Source organism: Leopardus geoffroyi, chromosome B2, assembly GCF_018350155.1.
Source record: "Leopardus geoffroyi isolate Oge1 chromosome B2, O.geoffroyi_Oge1_pat1.0, whole genome shotgun sequence".
NCBI classification, from domain to species: Eukaryota; Metazoa; Chordata; class Mammalia; order Carnivora; family Felidae; genus Leopardus; species Leopardus geoffroyi.
This window is the reverse complement of record NC_059332.1, coordinates 145634666-145659089: the sequence shown is the minus strand read 5'-3', so window position 1 is coordinate 145659089 and position 24424 is coordinate 145634666. Positions and strand designations below refer to the sequence as shown.

The 24424-nt window shown below is 39.1% G+C and overlaps 1 protein-coding gene and 1 pseudogene across 3 annotated transcripts in view; one reads left to right on the top strand and one right to left on the bottom strand.

The window, feature by feature from the left end:
* The window catches only part of PRKN (parkin RBR E3 ubiquitin protein ligase), a 1352534-nt gene that overhangs the window by 657657 nt on the left and 670453 nt on the right, over positions 1-24424 (top strand). For all 3 annotated transcript variants that reach the window (XM_045500229.1, XM_045500228.1, XM_045500230.1), the window contains one exon: positions 7704-7787. In XM_045500229.1, coding sequence (XP_045356185.1) covers positions 7704-7787 — 84 coding nt within the window. The remainder of the gene's footprint in view (positions 1-7703; positions 7788-24424) is intronic.
* LOC123609269 lies at positions 13951-14273 on the bottom strand (annotated as a pseudogene).

Below are 24424 nucleotides of genomic sequence, written 5' to 3'. Positions count from 1 at the left end.
TTTGCTATGGGGGTTTGTAAAAATGTAATCTGTTTGAAAAACAGGTTGCTCAGTTCATTTGTAACATTGGCTTTTGTAGCAACTCCACACAATCTACAGGGTAAAGGATCCTTCTTTCTTTTCCGTGACGATATTATCAGGTTTTAAGATATGTTCTGGGGCGCCTGGGTGGCTGGGTCGGTTAAGTCTCTGACTTCAGCTCAGGTCATGATCTCGTGGTCCGTGAGTTCGAGCCCCGCGTCTGGCTCTGTGCTGACTGCTCAGAGCCTGGAGCCTGCTTCAGATTCTGTGTCTCCCTCTCTCTCTCTGCCCCTCCCATGTTCATGCTCTGTCTCTCTCTGTCTCAAGAATAAATAAACATTAAAAAAAATTTTTTTAAAATATATGTTCGATAAATATTTGTTGAGTAGGTGAATATTTTGGTTCAAAGGATTTTTTTCTTTATTATTTTCCCTGTTCACTATTTAATGACTGCGTTATTGGGCCTCGGCTCTAGTCACAGCACTGTGCTTAGCCTTTTGAGAAGCATAGGATCCTTAAATCCAGTGGAGGAAGATGGAGAACCATGTTTGCTACATGAGTAGAAATATATGCTTTAAAAGAGTTACAAGCCACATGCTCTGGAAAGTGACATAATCCCTGGGGAATGGCTGAGTAACAGGGAAATTGAGAAAAATTAAAAAATGAAAAACGCACTGGGCTGAATCAGATGCCTTAGAACTGACCAATTACTGCTTATCTGTCTACTAAATTAAAAATAACCCTACTCAGGGACTTCTATTTTGAGAAATAAGAAATATTACTTGTAACAGTTGTCATTTTTCAGTAAGTCAGCATGTGTCGAGGACTGGGCAAAACTTTTTTAAATGTGTATTTATTTTGAGAGAGAGAGATAGAGAGCAGGCAAGGGAGGAGCAGAAAGAGACAGAGACAGCGAATCCCAAGCAAGCTCCACACTGTCAGCCCAGAGCCCGACGCAGGGCTCGAACTCACGAACCGTGAGATCGTGACCTGAGCCGAAACCAAAAGTCAGTTGCTTAGACGCTTAATCAACTGAGCCACCCAGCACCCTGGGGCCTGGCAAATATTAAAGTTGCTATTTCATTTAGTATTCGTGAAAGCGCAATGAAGAGGCCTTTGACCCCTTGCTTTTCAGAAGAGGTTTAGAAAGGTGGGGCCCATAGATAACAATTGGTGGAATTAGAATTCAACAGGTCTGTGAACTCTGAAGCTCCTCCTTCCCTGTATCATTTTTTGTTGCAGGTGCAGAGGGAAAGAAAGGAAGGAGACTCTGAGTGTAGGAGGGTTTTTTTTTAAAGTTTATTTATTTTGGGGAGAGAGAGTGTGGCAGAGAGAGAGACACACACACACACACAGACAGAGAGAGAGAGAGAGAGAGAGAGAGAGAGACTGAAGCAGGCTCCAGGCTGTGAGCTGCCAGCATAGCTCAAACCCATGAATCGCGAGAGCATGACCTGAGCTGAAGTAGAACATTTAACCAAATAAGCCACCCAGGCGCCCCTGAGTGTAGCAGCTTTAAGGACAGTTTTGCTGTCCTAGTATTATATTACAAGTATAATTTTCAAAATTATTTTAACCCCTTAAGTTTAATTATATGACTTAAATGTGTGTGGCCCCAATCAAGAGGATATACTAAATGCAACACATTTGATAACTTGAAATAATCAGTAAAAGTACAGTTTAAGTAAAAGCACTGTTAAAATAATCCTTTATTTTATATTATATTTTTTTTTTTAATTTACATCCAAATTAGTTAGCATATAGTGGAACAATGATTTCAGGAGTAGATTAAATAATCCTTTTTAAAAACTGGAAACACCAAGACTTTGTAGTAACATTTTGGTAAAACAGGATTTGCAATTTAAAAATTTTTTTTTAACATTTATTTATTTTTGAGAGAGAGAGAGAGAGACAGAGCGCGAGTAGGGAAGGGGCAGAGAGAGAGGAAGACACAGAATCTGAAGCAGGCCCCAGGCTCTGCACTGACAGGCTGACAGCAGCGGGCCTGATGTGGGGCTTGAACCCACAAACCGTGAGATCATGGCCTGAACCGAAGTCATACGCTTACCCGACTGAGCCACCCAAGCACCCCCGGATTTGCAACATTTTTAGACAGCAGTGTATATACCCACCTATATAAAGCAGACTATAGAATTTATTTAGATAATTCAGGGGGGTGGAAAACAACCTCTTTTGCTTTAACAGCTCATCTGGATCTGGGTCAGAGTGATATTTGGGTAAGAATTAGCCAATGAAGTACTTCAATTTTCCGCTTGATTAGACATGCAAGACATAGCAAAAATGACTTGTAGATTAGTCCTACAATTTTTAAAAGTAAATTTTCAGACTCATAATTTACAGATTTAAACACTTGCTTTTCATACCATTGAGTCCTTTTTTTTTTTTTTCTGAATTTCTGATTTACATGCACCATATAGATGTGTTTAAATACTATTCCACTTTATGATTTTCTGTTGGTGGTGATATTATCAGAGAAAATCCCCAAACGTCATCTCTGGTTGCAGTTTTCCACTCGTTTACCAATTCCAACAACGTGAGTCCCTGCATCACAACAACACCCGTGGATTCCACAGGCCAGTGGCTCCAAGGTTTGAATTGAAGTAATTTCTCACTTGAGACCCGGGATGCAGCTGCTGCTACAAACTAGTGAGATTCTATGGTGGTCAAAATGCTGTTGCAATGTTTTTTTTTTTTTTTTTTTTTTTTTTAAGTGCTTTTCAGTATGAACTTGGAAAACTGTATTTACCCTAGGTCAATGATTGGCAAGCGTTCTCCATAAAGGACCAGAATAGTAGGGATTTTAGGTTTTGCAAGCCACTTCCTCTGTGTTGAAACAACTCAGTTCTGCCCTTGCAGTACGTAGACGACAGGCACATGAGCGACCATGGCCGTGCTCCGATCAAGTTCACGTGCAGACACGGAATCCTGAATATCACTTACTCTTCATGTGCCATGAAACACTCTTCTTTTTGTGCTTTTTAACCATTTAAAAATCTAAAACCGTTGTTTTTGCTGTGTAAAAACAAACCCTAGGCCGGAGTCAGTCAGCAGACCGCAGATTGTTCCCCCTTGCTATAGATGCTCAGATAATTTATGTATTGTCTTGATTGTGTAATCAATATTGAGCTAAAAAAAGGAGGAAGTTTTATAAAAAGCAGCCAAATGATCCTTTATTAAGACATGTATTTCACCACTGTTCTGACATTTTTTTCAGATATCTTTCTCCCATTCTTTACATTGGAGAGATTAAATACATTTTGGGGGGAATTCTCTCCCTGGCATGGCTGCCGTGTGATATGCAGTCCCTTTTAAATCTTGTAGCCTGGAGACCTTTTTACCCCTGTATAAAAACCATTAATGATAAATGCTTTAACCATGCATCTGTTAAAACACAGTATGCAAGGATGAACCAATTAACATTTTATATTTCCTAAGACTCGAAAGCGGCAACATTGAATCTGCTTTGTAATGGCATAAATTCACTGGCACACTTGTTTCTATTTTCGGGATGGGTACAGCAATAGCGTTCAATACCGATGCTGTGAGGAGTGTGGCTCAGCTAACACATTGATTTCATTATGCTGAATTCCCATAGTCATTGGAATTCTATTGGCTTTATTACTTATGTTATCTGGTTATGGTCTGAGATCAAGAAGAATATTGTGAATGGGCTTTCTATAATCTCCTCGTACAAAACGAGGACTTATCAGATAAAGTAGTATCTTATATGATAATTATAGGAATTGTTACATAAACGTTTTCATTGCTTCTTGGACTTTGAAATATTAAGGCATGAAAAATAAATATCTGTGTGATGCACAGTTTCATTTCATCCTAGACTTTGTGGCAGGGAACCGTACTCTGGGCAGTGAAATGAATGCAAATGGGCCCTAACCCCTATGTTACTCCTCTGTCCCCAGACTGTGCCCATGTTAGCTTTATCTCTTACCATTGCATGTGCTTTAAGTAGGTCAGTGCTTCCTGAACCAGCCTCGAAAGGCTATTGATAGAGCAAGGAAGCAATGTCTCCATGTTTAGTTAATGGTTATCCATGATGAAATGGATTTCCTTTGCAACCAGGGACTTTTCTAAGCCTCAAGTATGTCTCAGTTCATTGTCGGTCTCCACCAGCCACAGCGTGTGATCAGTGCTTCCCGTGGCTGTCCCGCCAGAGACTGCCATCTTCTAAGGATGGGTGGCTACTGTCCCGGATGGAAGAGACACAAGACACTGTTTTTGTTAGAAGTGGTCAGGAATGTTGGAGAGTTAAAAGGGGAAAGCCATGAGACCTTCACAATTATTTCATTATACCCTGCCTCACTTCAAAAGGATTTGACAAGTCTGCAACAATACGTTGAGGCTAAAAACAAGAAAAACCTAATAAGATGAGGAAAGAGGTCAAAGGAAAATCAATTGAGGAAAATAATATGAAAGCAAAGGTAAAATTAGTAAACCTAATATTTATTATAAGTTATGTAAAGTTTCCAGAGCTGGGCCATAGATTTGACTCTCTAAAGTTTTCCTAGTCCTCTAAAATTGAAAGAAACCACCTGAGTGACTCAGTCGGTTAAGCATCCGACTCTTGATCTTAGATCAGGTCATGATCTCACAGTTTGTGGAATTGAGCCCTGCATCTGACAGTGCAGAGTCCGATTAGAATTCTCTCTCTCCCTCTCTGTCTGCCCCTCTCCCGTTTGCACTCTATCTCTCAAAATAAATAAATAAGCATTAGAAAAAAATGAGAAAAACCTGATTCCCAGTATCCATGGAGTATCCTACAGAGAAACAGATGAACAAACAAACATAACCTCCAAGATGGGTCCTCGGCCAAGGATTGAAATACGACGTGGGAGACTGTATTCCAGCCATGCTGGTCTGCGCTGAATTTCTCATGTGAAGTTGGAAAAGCAAGGCTGATACATGTGATCCGGTTCTTGGTGTCAGTTCTTTACCCTTCTTTTACTTCGATACGCGTGTCATTTTGATCAAATGAATATATGGCTATGTTTAGAAATCAAACATACAGATGGCCTCATGATGAAAAAGCAACATCTTGTAGGGTGAGGATATTAATCCCCTCCTTCGCCTTCTCTCTCAGCTCCACCTTTGCCATCCAATTCATGGCCTTTATGCCTTTACTTTTACATTGCCCAAGCTGCATGGCATGTATGTTTGGTTACATAACCATGATTTCAATCATCTGCCCAATTTCAGCAGTATGATTGTAAGGTTGAAAGTCAAGTGAATGTTTACATCACCATGACTACAATGGATTTTAAATGCGTGCATTACACCTAGAGGTGCAGGGGAAATGAAATTGCTTATTCCCCATCACGGATGTGATCTTCCTCATGAACCCTGACCCTTCCATGGAGGTGTATGTTCATGATTAATCAATGTCATTGTGTCATGGGTCCCTAAGATGGCTTTGCCTGTCCAGGTTGGGTGAATCGCTGGAAGGGCTTCCAGGACTCGGTGTATCGTCCTACACACGAGTAAGGTTCATCCCGCCAACAGGATGCAAAGTAGCAGATGGAAAAGACATGTGGTGTGAAGTCTGGAGGAAACCACAGGCAAGTTTCCAAGAGCCCTTTCCCAGCAGAGCCGCACGGGACGTGCTCGTTTACCCAGCACCCAGGCTTTCCTGGAGGCTGGTCACTGGATACCCCTCCCTAGCACAGACCACAATTCCAGACTCCCAGGGGATAAGGGGTTCAGCACAAACCAGGTTGTTCCTACAGACAGTTTTCACGCTGCAAACCCTCTGTGTAACTAAGCGAATGGGAACACTCCCCAAGTGCAAATTCCCAAGTGGCATCCCAGGGCCACCGTGGAAGCAGCCTCCCTAAGGACGGCAAGTCTCCGGCTTTTCTGCAGTCGCTTACAACCTTGCGGTTGAAGCAGTGGCTTTTAGTGTAATGACCTATGAATCCAGATCGTAGCTCCTTTTGAGGTTTGGCTCAAATGGCCTCTGTTGAAGTTTGGCTTAGATCTTTAAGGTAGATGCTCAAAGTCCCAGATTCCCTCTGCTCTCCCCTGTTTTTCTCTAAATTATGTGGGTGCACGTGTAAGTGCGTGGGTCTGTGTGTGTATGGTGTGCCTGTGCGTGGTCTGTGGTGTGGTTGTGTGTGTGTGTACACGTAAGTGGGTGCGGGTGTGTGGTACCCATGTGTTAGAGCGTCTGATGTGTGTGCACGTGCGTGTGTGTGCTTGGTGCACCTGTGTGTGCATACGTGTGCTGGTGCAGGGGGAGGGGAAGCGAGCGCTCCTGGAGACGCAGGGATGGCTGAGATCCTCGCGTGCTTTCCGAGTTTGCACTGGTTTGTGGGGGCATCATGGCCAGGAGTCCGCTTGGTCTGGCTCGTGGGGCAAGGTGGTCCTGGTGCTGACTGGTGGTGACCAGTTTCACTGCTCACATAAACCTCTGGCGGGTCCCAATGTCTTTGGGAGTAAAATCACCACGGCGGCCATCCCTTGGCCTTAACCTTTCTCTGCCTGGCCGGGCACAGGCCCTATAACACGCCTGCTGAAAGGGCTATCATCACCACAGCCGGTGACACCACCCTTCTGTCCTCCTCCTTCTCTGCCGTATCTACAGAGACACCACCCATCTGTCCCGAGGCTCTTGCCCAGAGCCGTACGTTGGATGAGGCCAAGGCTGGGCCTCTCCCTGCCTTCCCTCAAGCTGTCTGACATTCCCCTGAACTCTTAGACCTTCTAGCACACGTGTAAATTCGGCAAATCTGCGTGTCCCCAAATCACTCCTCACCATTCTCCCGCTTACTTGACAATTCAGTTAGGTAGAGAATTTGAGGTTGAAGACTCTTTCCTCTGATCTTTAAAGGTATTTGTGCTACTTAAAATTTCTATTTCGATTTTTGTTTCTAGTTAGGGGATCTGACCTTTCTCTCTAGAAGATTTTAGGATCTTCCATTTATGAAAATTCTCACTTTCCCACTGTTGGCTGCTCTAGGCGTCACTCTGTTGTGGCCCATGCCTTCTTCTTGAGCCTTCAGACTTGCTGTGGTCCCACGGGGCACAGGGGCCCCTCCTCTGCTGTAGCCTGTTGCAGATTTCCAGAAACGCATGGAAATTTCTTCTCAATCAATACTCTGTCTTCTGTTCTCCTTGGTATTATGGGTTTACACCAAGCTAGTTTTTAAATGTAGTTTTCGTGGTGCCTCAGGAGAGAGTGGGGGAAATGTGTCCGCTCAGCCTGCCGGCTGTGACAGGTGGCCCTTCCCGGTATGCGGCCATGTGGTCCACGACTGCCCCCGAAGAATCCTTTTGAATGTAATTGCGTAGATGTTTTCATGTAAAAGTCATCATTTGACATTGCAGTGAACTTAAGAAAAGTAGTTAAGTTTTCAAACCATTGAATTAACCACAGCGGGGAGACGACTACGTGTGAATGTACCACATGTTTGGATCAATATGCTTAAACATCATCTTAGTGTATTTAAGAAAATAGTTTTGATCCACCAGATCCCCCAAAAGGATCTTGAGAACTGCCAGGTTCTGTGGATTACATTTCAAAAATCATTGGACGACATATTACTATTCATTATCATTTTATAATAGAAATCGATTTTAGAAAACATACTAGGGAGTACCTTTGTGTTACAGTTCATGCACCAAGTACATGTTTGTTTTTCTCAAAGGGTCCATCTTGCTGGGACGATGTCTTAATCCCAAACCGGATGACTGGTGAATGTCAAACTGCAAGCTGTCCTGGGGCTACAGCCGTAAGTGCCCAGTCAAGTCCATGTCTTTTTTTGTTGTTGTTGTTCATTTTGACATCTTCAGGGTTTAGTAGGAAATGAGAATGGAGACAAGAATGCTGACTTTTCTTCCATATGATAGTATCCAGCAAAAGTGTTCTCTGATTCAAAGCTTTTATAATGGTCACCCAAAATTCTACCTTTTTCATTGCTTTCCAGTGTCATTTGCCCAGAGGCTTAACCACTTTAGGTGACTATGTTGAAATATGTCAATTTAAACTTCTTAAAAAGTGATATTCATGGAATATGAAGAAGAGCCACTTCAGAGCCTAGAAAAAGAAAATAACAAAGATATAAGGTTAATCTTTGTGCCGATCCTGTGATATTTTGTATTTGTATTCCCACATCATTCAAAATGGCTTTCTTTCTTCATCTCTACCTTTCCTTTTCTGACACAGTGGGCTACTAGCAGATGTAGTGTGGATGAACAGCTATACAACTGAATTACCATCTTCTGTTCTCTGCAGTCCCCTTTCTCTTTGCAAACCTGGGGCGTACCTTGATGTTTCGCATAGAAGAGGTATTTCTTGAAAGAGACTCTGAGTCCTGAAGTGATTTTCTAAATAATTTTATATCCCAATCAAGTTGGTAATTTGTGTATTGTTTTACTTTTTGCCTCAAAAATTCCTGGGTCTATCATAATCTGATTTTATATATCTCCTGAGCTGTAAATACCGTTACGGTACCAACACAAATGTCAATGTTAGTTCACAAACTGTCACAGCCAGCTGGCGGTTGGCATCTCCTCTAAGGAACAAAGTCTGTCAGTGGCAACAGGTACGGTGTTGGAGCTACAGCTATTAGGCGCGTCTTCTCTCTCCGATTTGCAGGGTGATTGCAAAGTACCGAGGTAGCAGTGAGCAGCCCAAGCAATCACTCTCCATCAAACAGGGCCGAGGACCATGAACAGATTTTTATTAACGCAAATCCTGAAGAAAAATAATGACTTGTGTGTCACTCGCAGGTATTGAGGCATAATACACTCTTGTAAGTTTACTACTGGGATGAAGTTAGAGTGTATATATTTATGGAGCAGAATTCTTAAATATAATGAGATATACATACATGCATACAAATGCAATGTGTGTATAATACACACATTGTGGCTGGGCATGAACCCCACTTAAAATCCATGAAGCGAGGGAGCATTGCTCAAAAACTGCCAACAGTGCCTCTCAGGTCCCCTTGGCCACCCTGTGAGTTCCGTGCCTAACCTAGTAACAGGCAGGGGAGACACAGGGGCCACCTTCTTTGACAATGTGGGTGGCGAATGTACATCCCAGCAGAACCAGGATGGAGAGGAGGTGGCTTCTGTTGTGGGCTCTGGGCTCCAAAGAGCTCTGCCCAGGGAGGACAGGGAAGGCAACACAGCCCCTGCAGGCTTGCATGCAAATGGCTCTCATAGTCCCTCCCCACTGCGACTCTGGTGCCTAGAGTTGAATTATGACTGAAGGCTTTCTTGCAAAGGCTGTTCTCCTAAGGTTCCACCCAGGGGTGAACACATTTCTCCAGAGCAAGGACACAGGTATGCTGAGGGGTTCCCACGTTCCCATGGTCAAAGACCTTCTCTGGTGTGAACTACCAAGTGTATCTCTTCTGCTGGAAGCATGCCACATTGACTGCACTCATAAATCCCTACCAGCATGTCACCTTCTGGTCACCAGTGTCACAGAAGCTGCAGAAGAAGGCTTTCCCACTCTGAGGTCTTTCTACAATGAGGACTTCGGGAAAGAGGTGGGAGCTTTGGATCTCTTAGACTCATTGCAGTCAGACACCTTTCTGTGCTTAAAACTTTCGGTGCCAAACAAGGAGGGCATTTGGAATGAAGGCTTCCTCACTGGTGTTGCACATGGAAGACTTTTCCTTGCTGCGTGGTTTCTGAGGACACCTCACACTCCTGATTGTGTGGGGTTGTGTTCCTGTGAATTGTCGGGTGGTAATTAAGAGCTGCTTACCTTGGAAGGCCTTTCTAAACACCTTGAATTTGAAGGTTCAAGGCTGGGTCTCATATGGCTAGACCAAGTCAAGTCCTTGCTGGCCAGCACCCAGACCTCCTCCCCACACCTCTGTTGTGGGACCACGTGGGATTGGAGACGTCAAGCCCCAGTGGGAACAAGCAAAATTATGCAGGGCACACACCATAGATGCCCCAGGGCCCTTGTCCAAGAGCCTCTCTTCTCCCAGGACAGGCACACAACCACACCCTCCAAGGTCATTGGTCCCGGCCAATTTCAGCATCTCCGTGGCCATCATTGGAGCCTTGGTCTGGGGGCCTCCTTGGAAGCCGCCCCATGTAACGTCATGGGAAGCAGTGTCTGGCCCAGTGATCTGCTCAGACCAGAGCTTTTCAGCATCAAATCCTTTAGACTGAAAACACGTTTGAATTGCCTAGGAAAATCATCCAGGGGATTGAAGTAAAATACAGATGTCAAATTAGTTTTAAAAAAGAAAAAGAAGCGGGTAGAGTAGAGGCAAGTAGGACAAATAAGAAGTGTGTATGTGTACACACACACACACACACACACACACACACACAATAATAGAATAAAACCATATACAACAGTGACAAAACAAAATGTAAATGTGCTAACAAAAGTTTAAAAGACAAAGATTCTAAGACTGGATTAAAAGAACGTCCAGCTTTATGTGAGACACAAGATATATACCTAAAACATGAGAACAAAAGCACTGAAAGTTAAAGAATGGACAATGACATACCAGGCAAACATTAACCAAAGGGCAGCTTTTGAAACCATTTTAATTGCATATAAAATCAGTTTTGGGGGAAACAGCATTATTAAAATTTTTCATTTTTCTTTTTTTTAAGTTTTTATTTTAATTTCAGGTAGTTAACATACAGTGTTATATTACTTTCAGGTGCACACCATAGCGATTCAACACCTCCGTACAACACCCAGGACTCATCACCACAAGCACACTCCTTAATCCCCATCACCTATTTCCCCCCATCCCCCACCAGCTCCCCCTGTTAACCATCAGTTTGTCCTCTGTAGTTAAGAGTCTGTTTTTTTAATTTCTCTCACTCTCTCACTCTCTCTCTATCTTTTCCCTTTGCTCCCTAGTTTTGTTTCTTAATTTCCACATATGAGTTAAATCCTACAGTATTTGTCTTTCTCTATGACTTAGGTAGTTTAGCATTATACTCGTTAGATTGATCTATGTCCTTGAAAATCGCAAGATTTCATTTTTTGTGGCTGAATAATATTTTATTGTATATCTATGCCACATCTTTTTAATCTATTTATCAGTGAACCCTTGGGCTGCTTCCGTATGTTGGCTATTATAAATAATGCTGCTATAAATATAGGGGTGCATATAATTTTTTGAATTAGTGTTTTGTATTTTTTGGGTAAATACTCAGTAATAGAATAACTCGATGTGTAATGGTAATACTATTTTTAACTTTTTGAGGAACCTCCATTGTGTTTTCCACAGTGGCTGCACCAGTTGGCATTCCCACCAACAGTGCATGAGGGTTCTTTTTTCCTCCACATCCTCACCAACCCTTGTTGTTTCTTGTGTTGTTGATTTTAGCCATTCTGATAGGTGTGAGGTGATAGATCATTGTGGTTTTGATTTGCATTTCCCTGATGGTAAGCGATGATGATGAACATCGTTTCTTGTGTCTGTTGGCCATCTGGATGTCTTCTTTGAAGAAATGGCTGTCTTCTTCCCAGTTTTTAAATGGATTAATTGTTTTTTGAGTGTTAAGTTGTATAAGTCCTTCATATATTTTGGATACTAAGCCTTTATCAGCTGTGTCATTTGCAAATATTTTTCTCCCATTCTGTAGGTTGCCTTTTGGTGTTGATTGTTTCCTTCGCTATGCAGAAGCTGTTTATTTTTATGTAGTCCCAATAGTTTATTTTTGCTTTTGTTTCTGTTGCCTCAGGAGACATATCTAGAAAAAAGTTTCTATAGCTGATATCAAAGAGGTTACTGCCTGTGTTCTTTTCTAGGATTTTTTATGGTTTCAAGTCTCACATTTAGGTCCTTAATCCATTTTGAGTTTATTTTTGTGTGTGATGTAAGAAAGTGGTCCAGTTTATTTCTTTCGCATGTTGATGTCCCATTTTCCCAGTACCATTTGTTGAAGAGACTGTATTTTTCCCATTGGATATTCCTTCCTGCTTTGTTTTGATCACTACAGCTTTGTAATATACCTTGAAGTCAGGAATTGTGACTCTTCTAGCTTTGCTTTTCTTTTTCAAGATTGTTTTGGCTATTTAGTATATTTTGTGGTTCCATACAGATTTTAGAATTGTTTGCTCTAGTTCTGTGAAAAATGCTGTTGGTATTTTGACAGGGATTACATTAAATGTATAGATTGCTTTGGGTAGCAAAAACAATTTAATAATAATTATGTTTCTAATCCATGAGCAGGGACCACATTTTCATTTCTTTGTGTCATCTTCAATTCCCTTCATCAATGTTTTATAGCTTTCAGAGTACAAGTCTTCCACATGTAATCTTTGGTTAGATTTATTCCTAGGTATCTTATTATTTTGGTGAAATTGTAAATGGGATTGTTTTTTTTTTTTTTTAATTTCTCTTTCTGCTGCTTCATTATGGGTGTATAGAAATGCAATAGATTTCTGTACATTGATTTGTATCTTGCAACTTTCCTGAATTTGTGTATCAATTCTAGTAGTTTTTTGGTGGAGTCTGCTAAGTTTACTATGTATAGTATCATGTCATCTGCAAATAGGGAAAGTTTTATTTCTTCCTTATTGATTTGGATGCCTTTTATTTCTTTTTATTGTCTGATTGCTGTGGCTAGGACTTCCAATAGTATACTGAATAAAAGTAGTGAGAGTGAACATCCTTTTCTTGTTCCTAATTAGGCGAAAGCTCTCTGTTTTTCCCCACTGAGGATCCTTTATCTGATTTTGGTAGGATTTTGCCTCACAGAATGAATTTGGAACTTTTCCTTCCTTTTCTGTTTCTTGGGAATAGTTTGAGAAGAATCGGTGTTAACCCTTCTTTAAATGTTTTATAGAATTCACCTGTAATGCCATCTGGTCATGGACTTTTATTTGTTAGGAATTTTTTGATTACTGATTCAATTTCTTTGCTGATTTTTGGTCTGTTCAAATTTCCTATTTCTTTCTGGTTTAGTTTTGGTAGTTTATATGTTTCTAGGAATGTATCCAGTTTTCATGATATTCTCTGATAATTGTTTGTATTTCCATGGTGTTGGTTATTATTTCCCCTCTCTTATTTGTGATTTTATTTATTTTTGTCCTTTCTCTTTTATTCTTGAGGAGTCTGGTTAGAAGTTTATCAATGTTACTGATTTTTTTCAAAGAATTCACTCCTGGTTTCACTGATCTGTTCTATTATTATTTTAGTAAAACCATCTGTTAAATCCATCTGTTCTAGTGTATCATTTGAAGCCATTGTTTCTTTGTTGATTTGCTGTATAGATGATCTGTCCATTGAGTGGGTGTGACAGTCCCCAACTACTATTGTGTTGTTACTAATTAGCTCCTTTATGTTTGTTATTAACCGTTTTATCAATGTTGGGTGCACAAGTATTTACAATTGTCATATCTTTTTGTTGGATTTTCCCCTTTATATTTTTTGAGAAGTGTTAATATTCGGTATTTAATATCATGCATAAACCACCCCAACATGCCTTTCATTAAGCAAAAGGCAACATTTTAAATGCAAGGAATTTTAATTCATTTGGCAGAGTTAAGACTAAAAGGAGAAAGGAGACATTGTCAGCTTATCTTTAGCCCTGGCCTTTAATAGGCTAACAAACACAACTTGAAACACAGTTGAGCCTTGCTGTTCTGATAGAGTGAAACTTCACCCTCAGTATTTAAATATATTAATATAACCAATTATAGAAATCTATAAAACCAATCTCCTGTAAGCTTAGAGATGGCATTTACCAGCTCTGTGAAAAGCTGAACGCTGCCAATCACATATTCGTTTAACCACGAGCCAATCTTATTTAAATCAGGACTGTCCAAAAGAAATATTCTATCAGCCATTAGTGATCTGAATTCGGGTGTACGAGATCAATTTAAATATGGTACACATATAAGAAAGTCATGAGACATTTTTGTTTTGTAATAAATAAAGCAATGGCCAACTATTACTCCTTAGTAGCTTTTTTAAGAAAAGCTATCAAGTCTGCTCTTTCCCCTGCCTTCTTAATGCCGGCAAAGATCATTTTTGTTCTTGGGATATACTTCTTGGGATTCTCCAAATACTCCATCAGTGTCTCCTCTCCCCAGGAGATGCCTTTGTTCTTGTTGGTATCCGTGTAAGAAAATCCAGGGGCTTGACCTGTCTCTTGCCCAGATAAACCATGGATATTTGGCCCAGCTTGTGATTGCCTCCATTTTCCATGGTATGACACTGGGCACACTTCTGAACAAAAATCTTCTTGCCCTTTTCAACATAACCCATGTTTAAATTGCTCTTTGGTCATGCATGGAACAAAGGTGCCTGCTCACAATCCAGATGTCCCACTCTCTCTGGATTTCCCCCTTTACTATTATATAGTGTCCTTCTTTGTCTGTTGTTAGAGTTTTTGTTTTAAAGTCTTTTTTGTCCAATATATATATATTGCTACTCCAGCTTTCTTTTGCAATTCATTTGCACGATAGATGGTTTCTCCACTTCCTCACTTTTAATCTGATGGTGTCTTTAGGTCTGAAATGAGTCTCTTTGTAAGGAGCATATGCATGGCTCTTGTTGGGTTTTTTGTTTTTACTTTTTTGTTGTTTGTTGTTTTTGTTTGTTTGTTTGCTTAATCCACTGTCTCCTTATGTCCTTTGATTGGAGCATTTAGTCCATTTACATTCAAAGTAATTACTGATAGATATGTTATGTATTGCCATTTTATTGCTTGTTTTGTGGTTGTTTCTGAACATTTCCTCTGATTCTTGTATTTCCTTCATGTTTTGCTGATTTTCTTTAGTGATGTATTTGGATTTCCTTCTTTATACTTTGCATATTTGTTAGTGGTTTTTGATATATGATTACCATTAGGTTTGTGTATAGCATCTTCTGCATATAGCAATCTATATTAAGTTGATGGTTATTTAAGTTTGAACCCGTTCTTTGCTCCTCTCCTCCCACATTCTATGAGTATTTCTTTTGTGAGTTCCTTGACTGATTTCTTACAGAAATATTCATTTTTGCTGATTTTGTGTTTTCTACCTTGATATTGTCACTTTTGGTCCATCCTTTCCACTCAAAGAGTCCCCTTTAATATTTCTCACTGGGCTGATTTAGTTGTCATGAATTCCTTTAGTTTTTGTTTATCTGGGAAACTCTTTATCTCTCCTTTTATTCTGAATGATAGCCTTCCTGGATACAGTATTCTTGGGTGCAGATTTTTCCCATTCAGCACCCCAGGTACATCCTGCCCTTCCTTCTGCTTGCCAAGTTTCTGTTGAAAAATCTCCTACTACCTTTATGGGTTTTCCCTTGTAAGTTACTGACATCTTTTGTCTTATATCTTTTAATTTTTTTTCTTTATTATAATGTTTTGTCAATTTAATTACAACATGTCTTGGTGTGGGTCTGCTTTTGTTGATACTTGTGGGAGTTCTCTGTGCCTCCTGGGTCTGGATATCTGTTTCCTTCATTAAGGAATTTTTCAATTATTATTTCTTCAAATAAATTTTCTGTCCCCTTTTCTCTCTCTTCTTCTTCTGGAACTGCTATAATATGAATGTTATTACATTTGCTACAGTCACTGAGTTCCCTAAGTCTATTCTCATTTTGCATAATTCTTTTTTTTTTTCTCTCTTTGCTTAACTTGTTTACTTTCCATTACTGTTTTCTAGGTCATTAATTCATTCCTCTGCTTCTTCCATCCTGCTGTTCATTTCATCAGGTGTGTTTTTCATTTAATTTATTGAGTCCTTTATCTCTGCTCTGTTATTTCTTATTGTTCTGTTAAGAGTCTCACACATTCTTCCACTCTTTTCTCAAGTCCAGTGAGTTTCTTCATTATCATTGCTTTAAATTCTCTATTAGACATGTTCCTTATATCTGTTTTTGCTTAGATCTCCAGCTGTGGCCTTGTCTTGTTCTTTCATTTGGGATAAATTTCTGTGTCCTCATTTTGTCTGCCTCTCTGTATCTCCTTCTGTGTATTAAGAAAGTCAGCTATTTCTTCTGCTCTTGAAAGCAGTGACTTTATGAAGAGTTCCTAGAGTGCCCTACAGTCCCTGTTCATCAGAACCTGGCACTTCAGGAGAGCATCCCAGGTGTTTTGCTTATGCTCTACTGTTGTGTTTGAGTCACGTTTCCTTTCATTGCAGCACATTCACTGACTTTCTGCCTGTTGTGGACTGTTCTTGCTCTCTGTAGTGTTAGTGGGACCCCAGTAGGCCAGCTCTGGAGGGGTATGCCCACCAGGGAACTTGGGAGCAGGGTAGTGGTGGTAGCAAAATTGGCACTGGGCCACTAGTCCTATGCCACATCTCCCCAAGCACTGTGGTGGCTAGGGGCTGTGTGCTAGGATGGCCGGGGCACAAAGATGGTCCCTGCACGCAATGGTGGTTGAGGGTGCATGGTTGGGTGTGGTGGGGTGACTGGGCACTACACGGCACCTTTACATTATTTAAAATTCTAAAAAGCATTATGAAAACTAGGTTTTGCTAAAAGTTTCAATAACCGAGAAAGATATAGCAGTTTAAACATTGTATGATCTTAGTAACACGAACTCAAAATACATTAAAAATAAATTGTCAGAATTAACCCAGGATATGAATAAATAGGGCACAGGGCAGGAGACAGTAACATTAACCTCCAAGGGGTGGGAGCTCCAGCAGCATAATCAAGAAGCATGTGACTGATCAATCCAACCAGTAACCAGTATCACATTGTGAGCACTGCACACAACACCTGGAGAACACCTCCTTTTTCAAAGCATATTTGGAACATTTCAACAATTGATCATGTTTTGGAGCATTAAAGCATTTAAATAACACTTACAGAAGCATAACCATAAAAATCTCTGAAACATGGAAATTCAATTATCTTAGTCAATAAAAAACCCAAATGGAAAAATGAAAGCAACCAACAATGAAAATACACCACATATCAAATCTTTAGGGATGTTGTTAAATTAGAATTTCAAAGGAATATTTAGGACCATAAGGGCTTATTTTATAAAATAAGAGAGAGTAAAATGATTTAAACATATTGTTTAAAAAGGTAGAAAAAGAAATTGTCATATCCAACTAATTTTCTCTCATTTTTAGTGAACACTAAGTGCTGGTTAGATAAAGGAATTGGAGGCATGCACACCTTTTTTATAATTATACCAGTGGCTGGCAGAGCACTCAGTGTGAGAAATTTCATTTGTTCTTTCTCTTATCACCTTTTTTTTGTCAATTACATTTTTACAATGCAGCTAAATATAAACTCCTGTATTTTCTAAATCATTGTGTGTGATGTTTGTTTCTTAAGGAGGTGAAAAGATATTCATTTTAAGTAGTTTCTCATACTTAAATTTGCAGGGTATTTTAAGTTTTTGACAGTATTTTATACAGTAGATAATATATTCTCATGAAAAGTTAAATTTCTATCACTTGAGCAAAATATCCATATACTTAAAATTCAAAAGAACAGGGTCCCTAATGTATTCATAATTAATATTTATACACTTAAAGATAATCTAACTACATCATTTTAAGTAGCAGTGAAATCTAACCTTTGTATTTAGGAGTACAAATATAAACTTGACCCTACCTACACTTTAGACAGAGAAATCTGTACCTAATTCAGTTTTACACTAATCACTGTTATCCAAGGAAAGAACATAGCATTAGTTCTGAAAGGCATCTTACCTTTTTTATAAAAAGAGTTCTAGTCAGCTCAGAGAGTATATATGCTTGAGATTTAAAGAGGGACAGAAATCACTTGGGATTTTCTCCATGAGTAAAATTAAGTCAACTTTGGATATGACATAAGACTTTAAATTTTCTGTGTAAATCTTTTTTTGTATATATATTTTATGTACGATCCCTTAAACAGCAAACATATTTGTGTTTGTCCATGCAGTGAGGTATATGTTTTACTTAGTTGCATACATGAAGGCTAAGACATGCCCAGAAGTCTTATTCTCTCTCTGGGTGTTATTTCTGAGTTCCAAATTATAAGTTAAAAACAAGTATCCCCTGTTCATCAAACACTTCCCTGTGAAAACCTCTGACTTAGTCGTGCTTTTGTGGTAATGAAGGGTTTCTAAGCCAACTGTGAGAATGCGGCCTCTTCCCTCACACCTTACAATTAGACAGAAGGGTTTAGGATAAGGGGATAGTCTCTTAGATGACAAGGACAAAAAATTAAATCATGTCTTTGTCTTAGTTCCTTCAGGCTCCTATAACAAAATACCATAAACAGGTGGCTTATAAAAAACAAAGGGCACACTTCCTGATTCACGGATGCCATTGCGTGGTGGAAGGGACAAGGGAGCTCTCTGCTGTTATGACTCAGTCACCTTCTTAAGGGCCTCACCTCCAAATACCATCACAATGGGAATTAGGCTTCAACCTATCAGTCTGGTGCAACACACATTCCGATCATACCAATCTTCAAAGTAATAAATGAACTAAGGTCATTATTTTTGTTCTTGTTAAAGAGTATTGTTTTACTACTTAACATCCTATAACATACATCATATTTTACATTCTGACTAGTAATATTTACCTGATATCCCATGTTAAATAATGTATTTTTAATAATGTAATGTTTAAAATTATTCGACTTTGATATGTGTTAAACTCTTTTACATGGAACTTCTGTTACTTATCAGAAAAAGTTGAGAAGGACATCTTAAAATAGCTCAAATGAAATTAGATACTAAAAACTATCCCCTAAATTATATTAAATAGCATAATTATTAAACTCAATGTAACAAATGGGGGGATACCATCTTACTTAACATACAATTTATTTCTTATATTTTTCCCCAGTTGGGCTCAGGATATGTCAACTGGAACATTAGTTTGAATAAAAGTTAATATTCATAGTCTGTATCTCTGATTTCATCTTCTGGGTAGATGTTGGGTAAAACAAAATGAAGAGTAAATAAGAGTCACCCAATACTGAAAAAACTTTCTAGAGAGAGCATTTGCATAGTTTATGTCCAAAAAGTTTCTAATTAATGTTTAAGTTTAATCAAATGACTGTCCTCAAAGGGAATCTGTGTTTCTTTTTGTTGTTTCTATGATTGTTTTAGACTTGATTAGAATCTCACAAAATGAGACTCAAGATTTCTCAGGATGGTTTCCTGGTATAGACTATATGTTCTTATTTTTTTTCCAGTATCTAATAATAATGAAAAGTTTGCTCTGTTTTGCTCTTAAGGAAAGAGTTCAGGTTGACCAGGTATCCCTGAGGTAGTCATAAGAGACCATCTTTATCTGCCAGATATAAAAGGAGCTGCAGACTCCATAACCTTGTGTTGCTAAGCCCATCTGCACAACTCAGTAACCCACATGGACACAGACATTTCCAAATAGGTAGTTAACTCCAGCCCTGCAGCTTCCAGGGGCTGCATCCATCCCAGAGGGCAGCTGGGCATGTAAGTGTGGAGGGCACAGAATAAAAGCAGAAATGAGAGAGGAGAAGGCGTGTGCTCCCCACTCTTTCTGCCTTGATGTTTGGTTGAAGAGAAATGGTATCCCTTTCCTGTTCTCGGTAGTCATGTTTTCTTAATTCTAAATAAAATTGAATTGTGAAAGCTTTGAAGTCAAACGCAGATTATGATTGAATGGTATCTAAGCGTGACAAAGTGTTCTCTGTTGTCTGACATGCAATTTGGGTGACAAACTAGAAACTTCTGAAAGCATTTTTCAAAAACTGATCAAGTATTCAGACTCAAGGACAGTTCACTTCTAAACTAAGTTTTTAGTACTGTATAACAAAAAGGTTCATTTTTAAAAATTAAGGTAAAAATTAGAAGATATTTTTATTACAGAATCAGTGAAAATTTCACACATATAAATAAAATTCTTAAATGTTTATATGAAAAAAATATAGAAGTCTACTATGGAGAAAAAAGTGTGTTTTTAATAGCACTAAAGAAATTGAACTAGTTTTTAATAACCTAAGAATATTTGGGAGGTTTAGAAGCCAAGAATCAATTCAGTTGAACTATTTTTCTGTGATATAACCCCCTTTATTGTCTAGGCTCTTTGACAACTTAGTGGAAAATTATATCAACAGCCATTTCCACGTTATTGTTAAAGACTCCTGTGTACTGGTCCATGAAAAAAAAATCTGCAAGGAAAGGAAACAAGGTACCAGAAATTATTGCATGTGGATCAGAATACCTATACATACAAAGTAACCAGTATCTACACCGTAGTCCCACACATATCCTTGGTTATATGATGATGCCATTGTTCAAGCAAATATCCAGTTCCATAATATATACTTTTAAACATTAAAAATAATTTGTCTCCTCAGTTCCAGGAAACTCCTTTTTTATGTGAATTATAAGTATTTCTTTCCACTTGATAACCCATGATTCTAAGTGTCATAATTTGTATCTTATTTTATATGCGATAAAAGAAAATCATGCCTATGACCACTACACAGTAAGATGAGCAATTTAAAATCTGTTTACTATTCCAAGAGGCTTCAAAAGTTACTTTACTTTTTGTCTGTCCATAGAACAATTCCAAAGCCAGATATGATAAGAGGCTGCATTGGAGGTTGTGTTATGGCTTTAGACAAGGGCCCAAGACAATGAAAAATAACCAACAAGGAAATTTATCACAATCAGAAAAAAAGGTACATTTCTAGACCACTAGGTTATAGACTGGGGAGAAAGTATATTGATCTACCAGGAAAGCTAGCAATAGGTGTAATAAGATAATTTCGAATAGATTTATAAGTGAAATTCTGAGAACTGGAGTAAAGGAAGATTAAATACCACTGTAAACATCATTGAACTGTTCAACTGGGATAGTAGATTGGACCCAACTAGAAATACCAGGGATCAAGGACTGGAGGTCACTCTGTGATCACCACCATGCAGATACACGGGAGGCTAATGGAGTGAGAAGAATAGAAGGAAGATGTACAAGTAATGGGGCAGGGGAATGAGGGCTGCTTCTCAGCAGGTAAATAGCCCTCTTGATCCTTCAAGCAGGTGATCGATGGCTCTCCGAGACCCGCACTTCATCATGTGGTGATGGAGGTCATTAAGAAACCATCATCTCTCTTACTCAGGGCAAGCTAGCTCTCAAAAAGTTATCAAGGGCTATGATAAAATTTAGTTTTTAAGATATATGCTGCAAAAAATACTTAAAGCCAGTTTCCTAAACTTGAGATTTAGAATGAAATCAAAACTGAGAAGAAGCCCCTGTGCTCTTGACCACATGTGGTGAAACATTTATTTCTACTAATAGTTCTTGGCAAACAAACAAAGTTTGGTATCCTCGGATTGGAATGTCCTAAAGTGGGTAATAATTTTTTTTTTAAAAATTAGTGTTTATTTGTATTTAAAGAGAGAGAGAGAGAGAGAGAGAGAGAAATGGGGGAGGGGCAGAGAGAGAGGAAGACACAGAATCTGAAGCAGGCTCCAGGATCTGAGCTGTCAGCACAGAGCCTAACATGGGGCTGGAACTCACGAACTGCAAGATCACGACCTGAGCTGCGGTCATATGCTTAACTGACTAAGCCACCCAAGCGCCCCATAAAGTAGGTAATAATCATCATCCCTTTCAATCATCAGAGTTTTGGAAACTAAATGTCAGTGTTTTTATGAGATGAAGAGAAAACTTTTGTGTTTCAAGATTGGAAAGCAAATATAATTTTTAAAATGTTTGTCCTTCCATTGAAAGAAATACAGTTCTTTTTATAACAGGTATTTACTTGTTGTGTTAGTCACTGTGCAGAAAATAAAGGCTGACCTTCAAGAACTGGGGATCTAGTTGCAGTGCTAAGACTTTACAGTAATGACTACAATCCGGATTCAACAGAGCAAATAAAAAAACTTATTGAGCATGTCCTCTATGCCAGGCACTGAGAAAGAAAAGCGAGTATTTCTATTTGCTCCTCTCACAGTATGGAAAAAATTTCAGGGTAGAGTCAGACATACAGGCAAATGGTGGCTTTTACCATGAACTAAGTATTGTTTTGTTTTTTTAATGGTTATTTATTTTTGAGACAGAGAGACAGAGTGTGAGCGGGGGAGAGGCAGAGAGAAAGGGAGACACAAATTCCAAAGCAGGCTCCAGGCTCTGAGCTGTCAGCACAGAGCCCAACGCAGGGCTCGAACTCATGAACCACGTGATCATGACCTGAGCTGAAATCAGACACTTAACCGACTGAGCCACCCAGGCACCCCATAAACTAAGTATTGTTAAAGATGGATTTGGAAGACTGTAAAAAGACTTCACTTTATGAATAAGCAGAGGAAATAAGACAAAGTGGTATATCCCGAATCCCATGAAACAAGCACCAGAAATGCTTGTGAAAGTTCAGAGAAGAGAAATTTCCTCCACATAATGGAGTTAAAGAAAAGGCTTCCCACACGAGATGGTACCTGAGGGAGGGCAGGTGTAGTTTCCATAGGTGGTGATGTTGGCAAGGTGGAGAGAGGTTTGTGAGGTAGAGAAAATGATAGGAATAAAGAGATAGAAAATTGAGGGCCATTTACTCCATGAGTTACTATTAGCTGCGAGACAGAATGTTCGGCTCTCCTATGTGTGCAAAACCAATGTCCTCTTCTTCCATGGAGCTCCTCCCAGCCCTATGACCTGGCACTTGTCAGCAGGGAAGGTGAAAATTGAAGAGCCATCAGGCAGGAAGAGCCCCTTGAGAAGCATCTAGAATTTAGTGGTGACTGGAAACAAGAGGCAGTCCAGGTTCCTTTTTGTGTATTTGTTATTTTGTTTGTGGGTTTCCACGTAGAGGATCATAATAGAGATAATCTGACCATGGAGAAGTTTAGATATTTTGAAATAGCAGTTGAGCTGGTTGGCATGATGGGTGGAATGGAGCAAGGCACACACACACACACACACACACACACACACACACACACACAATCTTGAAGGGAACAAAACTTAAAGATAACTTTTATACAATTTGTTTATTGTTCCTTGATTCCCCAGGAACATGTGAATAAAGGTAAATGAGAATTGGCATTTTGCCGTCCTTAAAACTAGAAACACAACATACAAATGAGATTTTGGTTTGGAACCCATTAGAAGCACCACACTTTTCTTGTATTTATTGGGTCATTAAGAGCAGCCATATGGTTGTCTTCTGTCCTATCTGTTCACGTTTCTCCAGTATGTTCCTCAGTGGGAGTCTGTTTAGTGGTTGATTGAAATTCTATCTTTATCGGCAACTTTCTGTTTTCTGTAATTGCCCACAGTGGATGATCCAATATGAAGGGTTTCCTTCTCCTTCTGTTCCTGCCACTCCCTTTTTGTCAATCTTACTGGAAAACCAGAGTTGTTTTTTGTTTGTTTGTTTGTTTGTTTGTTTTGTTGCCATTGACTTTTGAAAATATTAGAGGGGGCAGAAAATAGGTTACTACAAGAAATAAATTTTGAGTCTATCTGACAATCTATTTCTTCTTAAGGATAATCAAGCTGACTGGAACTATATGCTAAACAGTTTGAGGAGTGCTGGACTGAGTTAAGTGTATCTGTAACTCCTTCTGTTTTTATGTGCATGTTAATTAACTTCTGTTCATTTCCAGTCTTCATTTGTGAAGTAAAGATTGTACATCACTCTTGAAATTTCACTGAGTGTTTGTAGGGAGTCAGGACTCAGTACATTTTCCTGGTTTCAGAAACGAAAGATGTTCTGTTGGGACGGCATAACTGTCAATATCTGTAGATTTTCATAAGTTATTCAGAAATACCTATGTTTTTCTGGATCACAGAAATGTCATTTTTTCTTAGAGTTATCTAATTTATTCATTCTTTTTCCAGCCTTATAAAAATGAACTATTTCAATGAAGCAAAGAACCAATTCTCCATGTGCTTCTAACATTTCATTAAAATTTGCACTGATGTTCACAAGAATTATAAATCTCATTAAGTGAATTTATGTTAAGCAATTAAAATCATATCACTTATCACAGTGTCCAATATATGAAGACCCTTTAGAGAATCTATTCTAATTTAGTATTTAATAGTGAGTAGTATTAGTTATTATAAGGCATGCATTTAAATTTGGACATTTTCTTGATTGAACAATGAAATATTTAAAATGCACTCACTGCTATGGACTGTGGTTCAGTCACACACTTGAATGATGAAATGTTTATCTCATATACAAAAAAGCAAATATAAATGGAGAAGAATGCATAGCGGGGTTCATTGAAGGTCATCAGTTATGGCATGTGGCGCTGTAAGAATGAAACCACAACAGTAGAAATACTAAACTACATTTTATTAGATTTGAGCCCGGAGGAGCTTCTTAGGGATGGCTTATATTTACTCTTAAGGAATCAATAGTCAACAGAACTGTTATAAAGAAAGGGCCACTGTAGGACAGGATCCATCAGCCACAGTTATGGAACTAGATGAACTCTGTGACTATCAGATCCCAAGAGAGCAAATAATGGAAAT